The sequence below is a fragment of the Pundamilia nyererei genome, unplaced genomic scaffold (genome assembly GCF_000239375.1).
Source record: "Pundamilia nyererei isolate P.nyererei 1_Seehausen unplaced genomic scaffold, PunNye1.0 scaffold00016, whole genome shotgun sequence".
NCBI lineage: Eukaryota > Metazoa > Chordata > Actinopteri > Cichliformes > Cichlidae > Pundamilia > Pundamilia nyererei.
The window spans coordinates 2844893-2864012 of record NW_005187417.1 but is presented as its reverse complement, the minus strand read 5'-3'; the positions used below and the strand labels follow the sequence as shown (position 1 = coordinate 2864012).

At 40.3% G+C, this 19120-nt stretch overlaps 1 protein-coding gene across 5 annotated transcripts in view; it reads right to left on the bottom strand.

Annotated features, from left to right (window-relative positions):
- Positions 1-19120, bottom strand: part of tjp2a (tight junction protein 2a (zona occludens 2)) — a 39762-nt gene that overhangs the window by 12938 nt on the left and 7704 nt on the right. For 3 of the 5 annotated variants that reach the window (XM_005725560.2, XM_005725562.2, XM_005725561.2), the window contains exons 3-8: positions 12150-12203; positions 5843-5967; positions 5591-5693; positions 4323-5085; positions 2924-3027; positions 664-817 (exon numbers count right to left, since the gene is read on the bottom strand). In XM_005725560.2, coding sequence (XP_005725617.1) covers positions 664-817; positions 2924-3027; positions 4323-5085; positions 5591-5693; positions 5843-5967; positions 12150-12203 — 1303 coding nt within the window. Of the gene's footprint in view, positions 1-663; positions 818-2923; positions 3028-4322; positions 5086-5590; positions 5694-5842; positions 5968-12149; positions 12204-12965; positions 13155-15342; positions 15636-19120 lie in introns of those variants that run through there. The other 2 variants (XM_005725564.1, XM_005725563.1) reach the window with 2 other exon arrangements.

The window sequence follows — 19120 nt, the reverse complement described above, 5'->3', positions numbered from 1 at the left end:
TTCTGTCATATCCAGTAGCAGGATTATGATAGGGGATTAGATCACGCCGCTAGAGGCGAATGAGCACTTTCACACATGCACACGCGCGCACACACACACACACACACACACACACACACACACACACACACACACACCCCCCCCAAACCAGTCAAACTGGGTCACAAGTCTTCGTGCTATCCCCCCCTCCTCCCGGCAAACATTTGGTCAGTGAACAATCCACTCACACCACTTATCTCTATCCTTCCCGACCAATAACAGCATGCCATCTGGTCATGTGACAATAAAAACAGGTATAAAGGGGTGAGCAATAAGAGGGTGGAGGGGATGGTGATGATGTGCTGAATATGGTTAGCTCGTAGTGCTTTGTGGAATATGTGTATGTGAAATAATATTTAAATAAAACTAAAAGTTGATGTAAGTAAAGCCTTTATTTTAAGAATTAAGAACAAATTTGATTGACAGGTACAGAAACATTAATGGCATTAAGGTTTCCACAATTGATTCATTAGAAGTTCATAATGCAATGAGGTTTATATTTCTAGATATATATATATAAAATGATGAAGATGATGATGATCATGGAGATGATGATGGCCACTCGCCAGGTGTGCCTTTACACGGCATAGGACCTGCTGCTTTTCAGTTTCGAGTTTCTCTCACCGTCGAGCTCCGAGTCGCTGTCGACCATTGGCGGGATTCGGACCAGGATCTTCTTCCTGTCTCGCTGCACCACCAGCTGTAGCTTCCCACGGGACTTCTCAATCAGCTTCCCGGCATCGCTGAGAGACAGGTTTTCTGTCACAGTCCCATTAATCTGACAGAGACAGAGGGGATTAGGAGATGTGCAGACGCTTCTCACTCATGAATCACACAAACAAAGCATGCAATGTTTTACAGTTTTTAAATATTTTGTACACTTAAAAAGGAATTATGCTTTTCCTAATGTTATATACAAACATCTACTATCACAACTACAAATGTTGATATTACACATGGTCAAAGGTTTAATCAGGTAAGCACATAACTAATCTCCGTGAGCCAAAAGCTCACTCATGCTTCAGGTTGCTTTAAACAGTCAGTTTCAGATACTTTTTTTCTGTTCTTGACTCTGTATGATGTCATTGAGATGGGTGATCTTTAAACTGAACCTATTCGGCATATGTCCAGCTCCAGATTTTTGTTAAAGCTTAAAATAATCCTTATTTATTTTACACTGTAAAGATACAAGTCAAAAGAGGCAGAGGAGACAAAAGCAGCCAAAAAGTAACAAAAACACAACAACAAAAATGGCTAGCTAAAGTAGAACAAAGCAATAAAGTTAAAAAAAAAAAAAAAAAAAAAAAAAAAAAAAAAAAAAAAGAGCTCAATTAAATAGGGTAAAGAAATCAAACTGATTTACAACACTCCACATAAAAGATAAAAATAAAAAAATGACAGAAGCTAAAATAAAAAACATAAATAAATCAAAGAGCAAAAACAAAATACATTTTTTTGAAAACATTAAAACACAATTCAGAAATACTCCATGGAATAAAATAGCTCAAATTCAATGATGGCTTACTAAATGCTGAAGTTAAATGGAAATGCAGTCCCTAAGTTCATCCTTTTAGCTTCTTCCACCCTCATTTTAAGACGACTGCCATTCACACAAATACCATTTAAAAACAGCAGGTTGTTGGTGCTTCTGTGCCAAACATGACCACACTTGGGACACCCCCCTCTCACTGATATCATACAGAGCAAACAGTAGGGGGGGGAAAAAAAAACAGTTTAAAACTGAGCTTTTAAAGCAGTGTGAATCCTGAGCGTTGGTTCACTGAGATTACCTTTGCACACGCCGCCTTTGTTATTTGAAACTTTCAGAAATCTTGTTCATCTTGTTTAATATGAGACAAATGTAAAAGTGACCACTCCGCCCTGCCTCTGTGTGGCAGCTGCTTCTCCCAGGTACTGATAGGAATGTGGGCGACTTGTCGACTAAATGTTTAATCGCTGCTGCCCTTTCTAGTACGAAATACTACTCTGTTAAACGCATGTTTCTTATTTTACACAATGGTACTTTTCTGCTAAAAGATGTTACACTTCCGCTACCCAATGTTGCAGCTCTGACTCTCTCTCAGTGGAAGACATAAACAAAAGAGACTGAAAGCAAACAGATGACAGCTGTGTTACAGCACGGTTTTGCAGCACTTTAACATAAAAGAAAGAGATTAGAGGCTGTTTGTCAGCTGTGCCTGGATACGGAATACAACCAAGCAACTGAAGCGGCAGAAACCAAGGTTACAATATACTAGCACTGACTTTGGTCAGAGACCCATCTACTCCTGGCAACCACTGGTCACTAGGGAAATAATTTATTTCTCAGCCTGCTCTTGATTGCTTCCGGAGCTGTAACTTAAGAAAGTGTAATGCAAACCAGAAATCGATAATACTCACCTTCAAACTAAATTTCGCACCATATCACTGAAACCAACAACTTTTACAGAGTGTCTGTGTTGTCAGCAACCTACTAGTGAACAAGGCAACTGCAAAGTTTCAGTGCAGAGGTATATACAGCTTTTTGCAATCTTACTGAGGAAATACCAGCAAGCTTTAGCAACCAGCTGAGGAATACTCATTTTTCCAAAGCGACAGCTGGGCCATGGGGTCACAAACTAGTCATTAGTCTTGCGTGACTGCGATGTAGCCATCGATTTCACATCGACTGCCAACAACTGGTCGGGAAATACTCATTTCCCCTAGCGATCTGTAGTTGCTACGCAGTGTCTTTAACCCTGTGTGACCGGATCGTTTCATCCAAAGTGTGACCCATGATGCTGAGCGAAAGCCCAGTAAAATATAAATAAGGATTCATTTGAACTGTCAGAAATGGACGGTTAATGAGCAAAAAATGACAAATAAGGAATATACACCACCCTACCTTCAGAATAATGTCCCCTTCCTGCAGGTTTCCATCCTTGCTGGCAAGTCCTGTGCTGGTCATCTCTTTGATGAAGAGCTGGCTGCCCAGACGAAGGCCATATTCTGCAAAAACACAAATCACACATATATTTTATGTATAAATAATCAAACAAATATTTTACCTTATTTTACCCAACTCCACTTTAATTATATCTGACATTCACAGTCTAGATAACCTGGCATGACCGAACAAATGGAAAAATTAATCAGGTCACTTTTCGACCTCTGAAGAGTTTATTAACGGTCACTGACCAAAATGCCTCTGGACACATCTGTATAAATGATGCACTGATATACTAGGCTGATGTTTAAAATAAGAATTTACCTATAAGCACTGTGATCACTTTTCCAACTGTTCATTTTGTTTTATGCATTTCTGTGCCAAGTGAAGAAATTCACCTCAATTTAAAAATAAAGCCAGTAAACAGCGAGCGCCAAACTGATGAATGGTACAAGCCATTTTATCTGCTGATATGCTGAAATCAGCTGGTGGTGATGTATGCTGACATGGCCGTGCCTCCATTAACTCTCTCTCTCTTGCTAGAATTGCTTGAGTAAACAATTAAACGTACAATTAGGACATTTCCATTTTGCATCCATTTAATAAAACCTTCAAATAAAGTGCATCCTTTCCTCTGCTTAACATTTATCAAATTTGTTGCCAATTGTTTTTCTTGTGGCAGACACCACTTATTTTGTGCTAAATGCAGGAGGGGGTTTCTTTCCCAAATAGCTGTACAGGTTTTATTTACTTTTTTATGATATCAAAGATACTTAGAAATGGGTAACAAAACTCTAGTCAGGACCACTTAAACCCTTGTTTTGGGATCACCATGCCCTTCCCTGTGCATATGAAGGAACCCCCCACTACAGAACAGAGCAGATATAAATGGCAACAGATATGAAATTAAAATAGAAACAGAAAAAGGAAGAGCTGGGGCAGGAGTCAGGTTTCCAATAGGCTTGCAGATGCACAAGTGCTATTGGCAGCTACCTTTGTGAGATTTGCCAAATGGTTGTGTAGAAGGGTATCAGCTGAGGAAGAGACCAGATAACCTGGTAGGAAAGCGGTTAACCTTTCTATGTTGAATAATAAACCATTCTATATGTCAGATAAGAACCTAACTGAGTGATTCTCAAACTTCTTCTTACGTCTTAGTTCAGAATTGGGAAAAAGTTCACAACCCTCCAACATAGATTGTTTTGTTATTTATTCATTAACATAAAAATAGGATTTAACCTGAATTTTAGTAAAGGTTAGCTTTCCGTGCCACCCACAGAGACTGTAACCCTTTTCATTTAAGGTGAAGAGAACCATTCACATGTTTTGTTTATCTGACAGTCTTTTAGCGTCTCACCTTCGTTGGGATGGTTTTTCAGCAGTAGCACATTCACAGGTTTCTCCAGCGGCTCCAGATCCCGGGCAGGGCGTGGCAGAGGGAGGGGCACGGCAGCAGGTGACGGTGTGCGTTCAAGGCGGTCCCTGCTTGCACTTCGCTTTATTGGCTCGTCATATTTCCGTGGCTCATTTGCGATGCGGTCAAGTCCTCGATCGTAGCTTTGATCGCGGCCACGGCCTCGTCCTGGACTGTCACGCCTGTAGCGCAGATCGGGGCTCTCGTTGCGGTCCAGGGCTCGGTCGCTTCGGTAGCGTCGGTCGGGGCTGTGGTCCAGGGCTCGATCGCTGCGGAAACGCCGATCAGGACTGTAATCTCGGTCTAATGTGCGGTCGCTGCGGTACCTTCTGTCTGGGCTGTAGTCACGGTCAAGCGCATGCTCGCTCTTATAGCGGCGATCTGGGCTGTACTCTCTATCCAAAGTGCGGCCTCTGCTGCCATCTCGCCGGTACTGGCGGTCCGGGCTGAGGTCTCTCTCTGTGCTCCTGCCACGTTCCCGCCGGTCATAGTCACGATCACGTGTGTGGTAGCCGGAGTCCATGTAGCCGCCTCGCTCCCTCTCCAGGCTTTGGTCCCGGCCTCCGCCACTCCTAGCGCTGTACACGCTACGTCGGTCTTGATCATAGTTGTAGTCATCATTGTAGTCATTGTTGAAGACTCTGTCGTCAGGTGATGGCTGACGATTGAGCACATTGACTGGAACCTTTCTGGGCCTCTTGACTGTCTGAATTTTTCCATAAAAGCACAAACAGATCCAGTTAAGAAAAATCCTAATTCCTAATGTGAAGAGTAGATTCTTTTTTAAAAGAGATTGATAAGATAAGATAACCTTTATTAGTCCCACACGTGGGAAATTTGTTTTGTCACAGCAGGAAGTGGACAGTGCAAAAGTTATGAAGCAAAAATTAGAATACAATAAGAATAAATACAGTACACAACTGTACAGAATAGAATAAAATACTATATACAGTAGAATAAAATAGAATAAAATATACAATAAGATAAAAATAGAATACAAATGCTATATACAACTGAGTAAAAATACAACGATGCCAGAAAAGTATTGCACTTAGTGTTATTGCACCAGTGTGGATGTGTGTGTTTGATCAGTTGGAGTCTTTGTTGTGGAGTCTGACAGCAGTGGGGAGGAAAGACCTGCGAAATCTCTCCGTCCCACACCGTGGGTGCTGCAGTCTCCCACTGAAGGAGCTGCTCAGTGCTTTACTTACAATTTTTGCTACTTTGCCACACTTCCTGAGGGTCTGGACAGCGAACGAGTGGATGGCTCCATCCATGGGGATGGCGTTCACCTGCACTACTCTGTCATTTTCACTAAACAAAAGTAAACACACAAGTTAATCCAACTGAAGTCAATTACATTTTTATTTATTTTATCAAGTTGTTACATCTGTTTTGTGAGTAGATTTATTTTGGAGTTTGTTTCTTTGGAGTAAAACCATAAAATAACAAATGGTACATACAACAACAATCCATCAGCTGGCCCTCCCTGCAGGACATCAGATACCACGATGGACGTCTCGCCAGTGTCCTCGTTTGGGTTATCCCGCCCTCCTGATACAGCAATGCCAAAGCCCATCTTCGAATCCTGAAAAGCGAGGAAAGATTTGTGAACTCAAAAACGCTCCAGCTACTCTCTATACAACTGGACATTGTGCGAAAATCACAGCGTGCAATCCTAAGCAAGGCTAACAGTAAAACACCTGCAGAAATATCTACACGTGACCATAAACTGTGTTTGTGTAAAGTTGTCATGACACTAGAATTTCAAACTCAGCACAGACATACTTAATACCATTTATTTTATTTACATTCAGAGGGGTAGCGCTGAAGTAGGTTTGGTAGTGCTCTGCTTCTGATGCCTTTGCGCCACAATTAACCTTAAGAGGTTAATATGTTCTCATTTTCAAACATATTACTTTTTAAACACATAATTTAACATGAAAACACAGTTTATACTGCACTAACATTACAGAAGGGCAGGACTTTTACTGTCAAGCATCAGTTTACTGAAGCACAAAATATACTTGTTTATCTAATGGCCAGAAATAACAGGAAAATACCATTTAAAAAACAGATTAGGCAACGCTGACTTACTGCCTTAATAAAATGAAGACCAAAGTCAACCCCCACAGGCCTGTTTTAAACCAGGAAAGACCCAATTTAATCCAATTGAGATGCTGTGGTATGATGAAATGAAAATGTTCTATTGGATGCAGGGTCAACAATTTTTCCTGGATGTTGTTTATATCTCATAAGCAGCTGAGGGAAATGTCTGATGGAGTTTGTTTCTGCTAAAGGAGGTTCTATGAATTCCTAAACCCCTGCTCTGTGTGACAGCATGCTCAATAAATACATCAAAAGTATCCATTTGTACATTATTAGTTTAGTTGGATTTTATGCGGCATTATTCGCAATTTAGTTCAAGAATAAAAAAAGAAAAAATCCAGGTAATGAATTCATAAACTTTTTTCCTCCAACGGTACATCATGAGGGCTCGCTTCATTGTCCCCTTGTGTTTTTAAGCTTTTGCGTGCGTGCGTGAGGTCCAATAATCCCAACGGTGTGTTTCAGCTCACACTGCATTATCATGGCTGTATGTGTATTGTACATGGTGATTAAAGGGATTTTGACTGACTGCGATTTAGGGCTGCCACGATTAGTCGACTAGTCACGATTATGTCGACTATTAAAATCGTCGACGACTAATTTAATAGTCGACGCATCGTTTGAAGCTTTGTAAGATCACAAAGGACGCAGGAATGAGTAGTAGGATTTAAGAGTGTAATAACGGACTGAAACAGAAGATGGCAGCACTGCATGTACAAGGATGCCAGCTGCCGTTAAACCCCGAAGAAGAAGAAGCTGTGTCCCAGAATTCATAGCGCAGCCCAGCGCATTTGTCAACAATGGCGGCAGCTAGTTAGTTTTAACTTTACTCTTATTATTCTTTCTGGGTCACAAAATAAACGTTTAACATATTTTCAGGTGAGAATGTAGCTGTGTAAACCTCAAATATCTGCTCAGTTTATCAAGACACCACATATTTTCAAAAGCGCTCCGACGTTTTCGGAGACGTCTGTTACCCACTAGCTCGTTAGCTAGGCGGGGGCAAGGCTAACTAGAGCCGTGAGAACACCGGACTCCCGGCAAATCGTTTTCAAACCCACCGCCGTCTTTCGCTACTCAGGTTAAACATGATATATAAGTCACTTAGATAACTTAAAAATGTTATTGTTTGGCTTTCTTTAGTATTTTATTTGTTCCTGAGTAAATCGGTTTGGCTGAGATTAAAGTTATAGTTTTTGCACAGCTAAAACTGTCAAGCAGACAGCTGATTATCAGAAGTGTGAGATGCTGGAGAATATACTCCGGTGTCCTGTTATATTTTAGAAAGCAAGGAGTTTATTAAACTTCACCGAAACAATCTGCAAATTTCATTAAAAATTAATAAACTACCATCTTGTCTTTATTTTTAGTTAGCACAAACACTTCAAGCTGTAAGCTAATGATAGTTATATAAGACCAGATGCTGCTGGTGCAATAAGCTGTACGCTGTACGTCCAATGGATGATGATCTGATTAGTCGACTAATCGCAAAAATAATCGGTGACTAGTCGACTATCAAAATAATCGTTTGTGACTAGTCGACTATCAAAATAATCGTTTGTGGCAGCCCTACTGCGATTACAGCTCTGCCTGCTGAGAGCATGTAGGACTATCCAGCGGCTGAGCACCTGTACTTCAATACTATGTAGCTTTCTGAAATACTACATTGATGTTTCATAAGTAACAATGGTCAGATTTTAAGCCAATCTAACATGTGAGCACTAACAGAAAGTTTAATTTAAATACTCTGTTTTTAAAGGCTGCTTAATTCTTCATGTTTCTGGGTTTCTCAGATTCTACCTGCCACTGCTCCAGCTTGCCCTAATGAGATTAGGTCAGAGATTTGCTGACCCTGTCTCTCTTTATCCCCTCCCTTCCATCTGTACTTAAAATACGAAATAAATAAATAAATGAATAACAAAAAAAAAACAAAAAAACAACAACACACTCTCTGGCAGATGGCTGTCGAGATAGAGGAAGGGTAAGAGTAAGAGCAGCAGTGGAGGGGGAGAATAGAGGGCTGCATCAACAAACTATGGCTAAAATATATCTTAAAAAAAGAAAAAGAAAAGGTTAAAATATAAAGTGTAATACAATTATTACATATATAAAAATGATAATGTAATAATTTTAACCCCAACCCTTCAGATCTCACATAAATGTCAACTCTCTCAAGGTTGCCTTCATCCTGACATGAAAACGCTCGACATTGTCTGATTTTTCCTCAGATTTCATAACTCACAGAATTTCTTCTACTCAAAAAACAAAAACACGTGCAGTTTGTAACATGAAACCAGGAATAATCCCCTGACTGAAACAAGAAGAAAGCCTGTTGCTGATTTGCATCGTTTCCACCAGTGGTGGAAGATCTGTGGAGCCTGATTAAAAAAAAAAAAGCCACCAGCTGCTCCTGCAGATGCCAATCTAAATAAGAAATCTTAAACCAATTTTATAATTATTAAGGAATATTTACAATGTGATATGGGCTGATTATTTTTCACCATCAGGTTGATGAAAGTAGAGCAGGTAACAACTTTTTGGGGGGGTATTCTTAAGTGAATTGTCTCTCTTTAAATACTCAGAACATGCTTTATTTTCTGATGCATCAGATCAACCATATTATACCCATCTTTACCCAAAACCAAGTTAATAAACGGTGTGTGGCCTGTTCTGCCTTTTCTTCTTCTTCCAGCTGCTCCCTCTAGGTGTAGCTCCATCTCCACCTCTAACATCCTCCTGTCACACCAACCCACTGCATGTCCTCCTTCATTATAACCATGAATCTCCCCTTTTTCCTCTTTGCCATCTTGTAAATCTTGCCTCCGTCTGAAGACGTTTACAGATATTTATTTAAATTGGATTTGATAAATGCATATTGACTGGCTGGCAGATGAGTAAAAACAAAGTGATAAATCCAGAATTCAGTTTGGGAATGTTTGACGACATCCCACTCATATGAAACACATGCGAATCCTGCTTTTTCATTGCTACAGACATGGAAAACAGCGCAAGCAACTAAAGATTAACTGTGTGATCAGGATCACCTCCACCAATTCCAGTTGCTGAACTGAACCTCTGGATTGTGTTTGTTCTTTTTGGAGCTTTTTAAATGCCATAATCTGACAAATGATATAAACTACTGGGCAGATATTGTACTACACTGTGCATTCAGTTTGCACTTTGTGCTGTATATGCATGTCTGTGGATCTAGACTCCAGAAGTCATTTCTTTTTGGAGAAAAGGGTGGACGACTAAGTTACGAGCTGCAACCTACCTGAAAATGGAAATGTGGCTGAATGTTGCATACTGTAATAAATACTGTTTTAATCCCTTACAAGCATAGTATGGGCTCTACCTTAGACCAAAAATCAAATAAATATCATATATTTAGACTCTGTGCTCCTTAAATGACATTAGAAATACTCTGAATATTTAAAGAGAAAAAATTCGGTTAAATAGTGGAAGGGACCAAAAAGTATAAGCACAAAGCAGAGTGTGACAGCTGGCTGTGGTGGGGTTGTGAGGGGGGGGGGCTCACGCCTACAGCAGAGGACCTTTTTGCACAAAATTTGCTTTTCTGGCCTAAGTGAGCCACAGCACGCGACAATGAGCTCATCATGGTGATTACCTAAGCTCAAATGACTTCCTGCGCTTACACAGTCACACACGTGACTAACATAACAGCAGCCAGAACCCTGGTCACTGGATGATGGTTAAACAAGTTGAACAAATAAACGATTAAAGATGTGATAGCTGGGAAAAATCAAAAAGTGGAACTGAAGTATATCTTCATTTTTTAATAGTCACTGGATCATACAGTTTAGGATTCCTGGACTAAATTTTTCAATTGAGAAATAAATAAATAAATATTTTAACCTGGTATATTTATGTAAATGTATTTCTAATAAACTTAAGTTATTAATGATCAGAACATTGTTGAAAAGTAATCTAACTATGACCACATGTTAAACACTGAAATCTATTTTAAAAGGAACCCATTACGCCAATTTCTGTTTCATATTTTTTTTATTCTTGGACTCAAACCCTAAATTCAAGATGCCCCTTTGAGACGAACCTCTTTTTAAATAAACTTTCTTCTAATTGGCTGCCCCTCATCCACAAAACATTTGAACAGCTGGTAGGTGGGACTCACTCTCAGTGACATCATACAGAACCAGGAGAAAAAAATTAAAAATAAATTTGGCAACAGCCAATTTGCAAATCCCACATTGCTGCATTGGAGTAATGTAGATGTGGTCAAGACAACCTGCTAAAGTTAAAACCGATCATCAGAATGGGGATAATAGGTGATTTAACTGACTTTGAACGCAGCATGGTTGTTGGTGCCAAATGGTCTGGTTTGAGTATTTCAGAAACTGCTTATTTACTGGGATTTTCCTGCACAGTTAACTCTACGGTTTCCAGAGAATGGGCCCACAAAAGGGAAAACATCCAGTGAGCATCAATTCTCTGGGCAAAAATGCCTTACTGATGCCAGAGGAGACTGGACCGCCACTTGGTACCAGCTGAGCATTGTTTAAACACGATAGCCTGAGTATTATTGCTGAACCTGTCCATCTCTTTATAACCAGTGTACCCATCGTCTGTTGTTACTTTCAGCAGGATAACACCCCATGTCACAAAATCATCTCAGGACACAGATTCCCATGTCTTGACCACCTCTTTAAGGTAGACTATAGACAGTATAAAAGATGAACGTTAGTTTTACTTTTCAGATATAAGTAACTTGGATGTGCTTTACACCTGCAGTCTTTTCAATGGCCACACAAAGCCAACAACTTTGGTTTCAAGTAAGACTTTGTGTTATATGTTATATGAGTTCTGTGGAAAACCAGAACTCAGCTCCTTTACTTTTTTACCTTTCTAAACAATTTCTTGATGTCGTCAGTCTCAAGTAGCACTGAATAAAATATTTAGTTGTAAATTATGGTCATCTTCAAAATCGACAAGGACAGTTAAAGCAGTCTTTAAGAAGCCTTGAGTTGCAATTGCCATCGCTATCTTGGTGTCTGACGTGATAATCCTTGTTTCTGATTCTTAGAATGAAAACTTACAGACTGGACTTCATGTTGTATTCAGTAAGACTGGAAACTAAGAGCTGAGCCCCTAAACTAATCAGGAAACTGTTTTTTGAGGGCGCAGAGCAAAACAGCCAAGCTGTGTTTTCCCAGGTAGCCTTCTCTACAACCACAGGTCACTAGCAGATCGCCATCTGCTGGCTATTAAAAAGAGTGCAGATTAAATACACTTATGACTTGGTAGTAAAAGCTATATATACACACACACACACACACACACACACAGGTTTGAATTATACTCCCCCTTAGCTGCTAAAAGCTCCATGATCCATTACTCTAAGTTACTTAACCCCGAGTCAAGTATCATAAGCAGAAACATAAACATGACTGTTCTTGATGGTTTAAAACATAACAGCTCTGCTTGAATTTGGTCATTCAGAGTTCAGGGGAATGTCACTGACATCATTTTCCCTTCACTATCGGTTCACTTCAAAATATCAAAGCAATCAATTAAATGCATTTCCTGTGATCCACCGGGGTCAACAGCTCGGGCTTATGGAAAACATGTGCACGCTGTAAATGAGATGAGGTTGGGAGTGTCTTTAGGTGCAGATGGACTCACCCTATGCAAGGTCACGGTGTATTGCTCCCACACGGTCTCCTCCATGACCGGGTTCTGAGGAGAGAGAAGAAAAGATTACCACGGATGGGTTTATTTCACCGGACAGATTAATAATGTATTTTGTGATGTAACAACAAAGCTAGTTCATTAGCCCATGCTTCCTGTTGTTACACAACCACAAGAACAATGACAGCCCTCCACTGGGCTGTTTAGTGCAAGCTGTGAAAAGTAACTTCTGGCTTTTGTTGATTAGAAATGGATTTGGAACACTTAAGCATCAGTTTGCACTCTTTAAATATGACAACAAAAAACTGTATGAAACAGGCTGTATGAGGAAGCCACCAACAGGTCACACTAAGAAATACTAATTAAAAGACAGACTCAAACTGACAGAGTGAGGAAAAAACTGAAATAAAGTGAAATTGTTTAAAAGATGTTTCCTTTTTAAATAGATGCTGCCACTTTATTTATATCTGTTAGGAGACTAAAAACTCATTCAGTCCAAAGAAAATCGCAAAGTTGGTCAAAAAGATGCCCTTATTTTCAACAACGACAAAGGCGATTTCAAAATATAAAAACACGAATGACACATCAATTTTTTTTACACAACAAACATGGAGAGAGAAAAGGCAAACTACTTTATATCCGTTCACTTAAACTACCCGGAATTTTTTCACCCGTTAGTGCTACTTTTCTGCACTTCTGACATCCTCATTTCAAAATAAAACACGACCCAAACCATTAAAGAAACTCTCAGGTCATGCTGGCTGGCCAGACATCTGATCAAATTTAAGCTGCAATCAGAATAGCACTCACGAGCCCCTGCAGGATACGTATGGTCTTCACCGCGTGGGCCCATTTCCTGTGCAAGCTGAGGACCGTCTTCATCATTGGTGCTCAGTCTCTTTCCTTTCTGTGTCTCTCCCTGCTCACCGCCAGCGGTGCTCTGGCAGACTGATGTGCGCCACAGCCTCCTCCATGGCCACAGCTGCACAACCACCAGCAGCTCTCTCCCTGCATCTGCCCGCCCGCCCGCCTGCCTTTGACGTAAGAGGGATTCTGCTGGCCTACATTCAGCACAAATCCCACCGTCTGCAGAAAGTGTAAACACACAGGCACACCAGCTCCTGTGCAAGCGCGCGGCGATCCCAACAACCTGAGAGTTCATCCACAAATGCGACAGCGGATCACTCGACGTATTCCGGCTTCGCCACGCGCTCGCACATCGAGATATATCGGGCACTTCCCAAAGTTTCAGAGCCGATTCTCACTTCACAGAGACAAACCCACAGTGAACGTTTGAGGAGTTCAAATCTGAGTTAGTACAATGGTTAGGATTTTACATCGTGGAAAGTGAAAAATCTCTGTGCTGCTGCCATTCCAGGCTCAGGCTTAGTGAAATGGGGGCATGACTCGAGCTGGCAGCACACCCATCATAACCCACTTTTTTGATCTTCTGGCCAGCACAGGAATACTTTAGGACCAGTGGCAGAAGCAGAGAGACCCCACAGTGGGGGGGAACAAACTCTTGGAGGGGTAGATTTTTTTTGTTTTGTTTTTTTTTTTTAGATCTGGAAATGACCTTTGAAATGCCCATCTGGAACTTTATCTTAAACAGTTTTTCGCAAGCCAGGCTCGTGTGTGTAGAGAGCGATGGATTGGAAACATACTGAGCCCAGCCTCAATAAAAAGGGGGAACATTTATATTGGAGAGGGGGGGGGATATCACTTGACAACCATTTGCACCACAAAGGGCCAAACAGACTGCCATGTGTGAAGAGGGGAGACATATGAATGACTTAGAAATATGAGCGTGCTTCAGGCAAAGCCAAACCAATTTAAGTCAGAGTGTCTTTTTGTACTATGCGATTTGAACGTTATGGGTCCTCGCAGGCAGGCCCACTGGATAAGTCACAGTCCCTAGTGCAAGCGATTACATAACAAAACACAAACACATTTCCACTAATGAGGAGGGGAAATGAAATACTGGGTTATACACACAGGATGTGACTTGGAAAACAAATTTAGAGATACAGCTCATCACTTATCACAAAGAAAATACAAAATAAATGTGTAGCTGAAACATACCATTTTTACTGTTACCGTAAGACAGTAACGTCTCTTGCAGAATTATTTAAGTACCCATCTATTCTTATATCAATCACGTTTGTCCAAAGAAAAATAACCTGGAACATGTTTAATAGATGGTAGACCTATATTATCATTTTCATTATAACTTCATTTGTTTGGGGTTTTTTTTTGGACTAATCTGAATGTTAAATGTAAATTAAGGTACAAAGTGATGCATTTTAATTATAACATTGAATTACATTGCTTTGCCTTCCCTACAGGCCAAAACTAACTAAAAAAATAAAATTATATAAAGTAGGAACATGACATGAAACATGCTACAAGAAAATGTTAAGTTAAGTTAAAGACTTTTCTGCCTATCAACCAAAGTTTTATTTAGGTTTTACAGCTTTGTTTAGAGTATAATCACATCATTTGAGCAACATGCTTCTCTTGTCCCAATTACTTCCCATCTTTCCTTGAAATCAAAGGAACATTATCAGGAAATGACAAAATGACCCAGCCACTTCCTGTGTTTATGTGCTGCTGATAAGAAAAGGCAGTGCAAGTCTACCCCCTCCTGGCCGTATACCTGCATTACATCGTGTGCCAGAAAAACAACTCCTGCATAAGTATATTTAATTTAGTGTAGAAAAACAACAACTACATTGAGTTTGAAGGCTTTAGTTTGTAATGCAGGGGGACCACAACACTGCCGTTTCCCGAGAAAGTGGATTTTCAAATAACCACAAGATAAATAAGTCCAAAAACGTTATATCCGCTGTAAAATGTACCAATCGGTCGACTAAACAAAAACTGCGGATTGGATCAGAAGTCAAAACTAATCTTAAGACAACAGATGTGTTTAAAGTTAAAAGTTAGCTAACTAAACCGTTCGTGTAGCTGGTAGCAGTCGCAGTAGCAGTAACAGCAGGTGCAACAGGCTTCAGCAGGGATTCATGGAAACTCCCGACTTTTCCTCAAGGATATTCACACACATACACAGAGAGACACACGCAAACACACACACAGCACATCCATATGGCTAAAGTTATCTAATAATGCTACATTACACTACATTTGTATTCGTCAGTACTGACTGTAGGCGTACAAAAGGACTTACTGTTAAATACTGAGTAGCGTATCTGCTCAGAGAGAGCAGCCCCCCTCCGTTTACTGGCATCACGCACTTTGAACTGTCCGAGAGTGGTACCGAGGATTCAAACCAAACTACGACTAGTTAGGCGTTTCCGGTGGCACATCTGCCACAAGTTGTGAAGAATTTAAAAAAAAATTAGAAGCTTGAAAAAGTAAAAGTCCCGAATGTTTCACTCTAAGTGAACCACTTCACTCACAAAACACACAGACTTCGTGAATCCAGAGTAAAAAATTAGCGCCGACAGCTCCTAGCTTGGTTCAGATTGTACCAAGTAGGACCCCCCGGGAGGGGTGGGGTTAGGTCCAAACTAATTTAGATAAATAAAGACCAACTCGAAAAACAGTTTAGAAACGTAACTTTAATGAAACTAATACTGATATTCCAATAATATGTGTAATTACAAACCGCTGATAACACAGCAGATAGAGAAATAAAGGTGGCTTACGACCACCCTTAGATCGTTGAGATGGACGCGTCCAAAATTCCCATTGATTTTTAGGCAGCCTGCTGTGAGGCTTCCAGCCAGACAGCACAACAACAGCCTTAATTAAACTAAGTGAGGAATATTATAGACATTAACCAAACTGTCGACGCGTCCATTTTAGGATAACTGAAATATTTTATTCCAACTGCTTTCAATGCAAAAAAAAAAAAAACAACAACAACGTTTATTCAGGGTGTGTAAATAATAATAACTCTTGTGAGTAAATCCAACACCCCTCCCCCAAACGACACATATATTTAAGCTCCTAAATATCTACTAACAGGTTTGACAGGAAAAAGTATAGTTTGTTCATTTAGGCAGAATGCAGTCATTTGTTGAGTATTACCTTACATTGGTGTTTGCTGTCTGTTAATATCAAATTTCTAACTTAATATCTACATCTTTACATCTAAATGTGTATTTGCGACATTACAGATTGACTTTACATTACATTCAACCTCTACAACTTCAAAAATGTTTCCCAGAACTTTTCAAACACATCTTTTTTAACTTTAAAAAAACAAAACTTTATTCTTTAACGGGACATTTGACATATTTTGTCTTGCCTAGTCTGTTCAACTGAACAAACATTTATATTGAGGTTTTCTAGTCAAATGGACCACTTAAAGGGCTTTTTAATACAAGCTGACATGCCCAAATTCATACAGTAGTACTCTAGAGCACACTCACTCATATACAGACGGATGTGTTGGGAGTTACTTGGGTTTCAGTAGCTTGCCCAAGGATCCTTCAATATGTGGACCGGAAGACCTGAGGACTGAGCTACTGACCTTCCTGTTAGTGGTCTTCTGATTCCTTCTATTGTTGTAATAGGAAAGGATCTTCCACTACAGTTGTGATCTGTCCTTGCATCTGAAATATAACTTCTTTTTTTTAGGTCATGGAATAAAGAGATCAGACTATTTTTCTCTCTCAAATGATGCACGCGGCAAGAAATAGTTGGCTTTGGATGCGCTTCCACCGGTGGAAATTGGCATTGTTTGATTCCATTCATCTACTAACAGGCAAATATATTTTTAACCAATGAGAGCAGCGTCTTCCTGGGTGACAATCAAGAGGCTCATATCTTGGAATGGCCTACACGCCTACCAGATCTCAATCTAATCAAACCACCTTTTCTTAAATAAATATGACAGACATCGCCATGATCAAAAACACAAAATGACGGTGCTCTTCTTCAACAGTGAAGTTACAGAGTCTAGGAGAATCAAATCCAAGGGGCACTGAAGCCATTTTGGTGGCACTTGGATGGCTCAACACCTTAAAATGACTCTTAATGTTGGTTTTCCTTTATTTGTAACCCATATAACACTATGTGAAAAACTCAAAGCTCCTATTATGAGAAGCTTATACAAAAGGTCAAGATGACCACATGCAGATGTCCCACAATGACCCCTTGTTTCCCCCCCCCCTTTCATCTCTGTGTGCACAATTTACTGTGTGTACGAAGCCGCCCTCATCTGGTATTTTATCACAGAAGAATCAGATAAGAACACGCCAGCTGACTCTGAAAATGTCCAAAATCCTTTATACAACCTGATCCATCCCTTTAATATCCACCATTTTTACAAATTTCTGCTTCTGAAGAACACAGCACTTTATCCACACTTTTTAGGGCAGTGAATTAAATAATGACAATACAATTTCAGAGAAATTAAGGTCAACCCAAATAAATCAACACATTCCACTCCAACTAAGAGATGCCAAACTGATCTTAAAATAGGCCATCCAAATGCAAAACAGCTTCACTGCCCTGAATAATTTGTGGGAGCAAGTCATTAAAACAATGAAGCTTCTGGGACGTGACATGTCTCCCTGGTTAATCATCATTCTGGATTCAGGAGGGGTCACAACAGTGTAGTTATATTCAAATAAGGAAACGGGGAGGAAGCAGCCTGGGAAAGACTGAGTCACTGAACTTTATCTTCAAGTCGTCAATGTGTCAGAGCAGAAGCAGTCTCAGTCACAGCTTACAAATCATTTTTGCACAAATAGAGGAAAAAAAGGACATGCCTGCATTTTTCAGATCACTGATGGGATTACGCAAGAGTTTCGTAAGACTGAAAAATCATTAAATTTTCAACAGCAGAGTTTCACACAATCACCCGAGTGACGTTAACCACAAAACCCATCAAACCTTGCTTGACAAAAACAAACAGCCAAGAAAAAGGACACTCAGTGCGCTCCATGTGTGCACAGACAAGCCCTGAAAGCCCTCAACACAAGGAAATCATTAAAATGCAAGGATTTGACACATTTTCTTAGCTTAGATAAGCTCCAGCTAACAAGCAAAATCACTTCTACAAATGCCATGAATTTAATTAAAACATTACTAAGAAAAAAAAATTGTAGTTACCTGAATTACATCATTTCCACTGAACCAATTCAAGTAAAAATCATACTTTCATGCGTCTCATCTCAGCTTGACTTGTTTTTGGTAGCTGGCGTTTTCCCTCTACCTCCTCAAAGTTTGCTGGACTCTCACTGATAGCAATGTCACACAGAACTGAAGAAACATCCACGTGATCACACTACAAACACAGGAACAACAGAGGATATCCACGAATTCACTTCTGCTCCTTATCCAGGTCGTGATCACAGAGGCAGCAGCCTGAGCAGAGCTGCAAAGACCTCCCTCTGACATGCCATCACCTCTAGCTCTTCCAGCTATCTGTCAAGGCGTTAACAAGCCACCTGAGAGACACAGGCTCAATTTCATACCTCCTCACTCTGTGATGAGTCACCCTTGTGGCTCCTGGAGGGTCTCTTAATTAAGGTCCAGAGGTGAACACCCAAAGGCAACAGGGTGCATCTACACAACAAACATGTGGCCTTCATAGTATGCCACGGGACGAGGGCTGCTTGATTGCCTTCCATTGCTCTGCACTGGATCTACAAGACTTTGGCCTAGCACCATAGACAAGCATACCAGGTAAACACATCATTTTCAGGGATCTCCTAACAAACTGTTAGAGGGAAATACAGCAGGAAGCTGTGGGAGGTCCTCTGATGCTGAAAAAAAAAAAACAACCTCTAACATCATCTTGATGCATTTTATGTCACTATCAAGTAAAAGATCATGTCCACCGCTAATTGAAAAATGCTGTAGTACATTTCAGAAATGATAAAGAGTCTTGGAAAACTTGACCTCTGACCTTGACCTTAAAGGTTGAGGTCACTGAGATTCATACAGTGGGGCAAAAAAGTATTTAGTCAGCCACCGATTGTGCAAGTTCC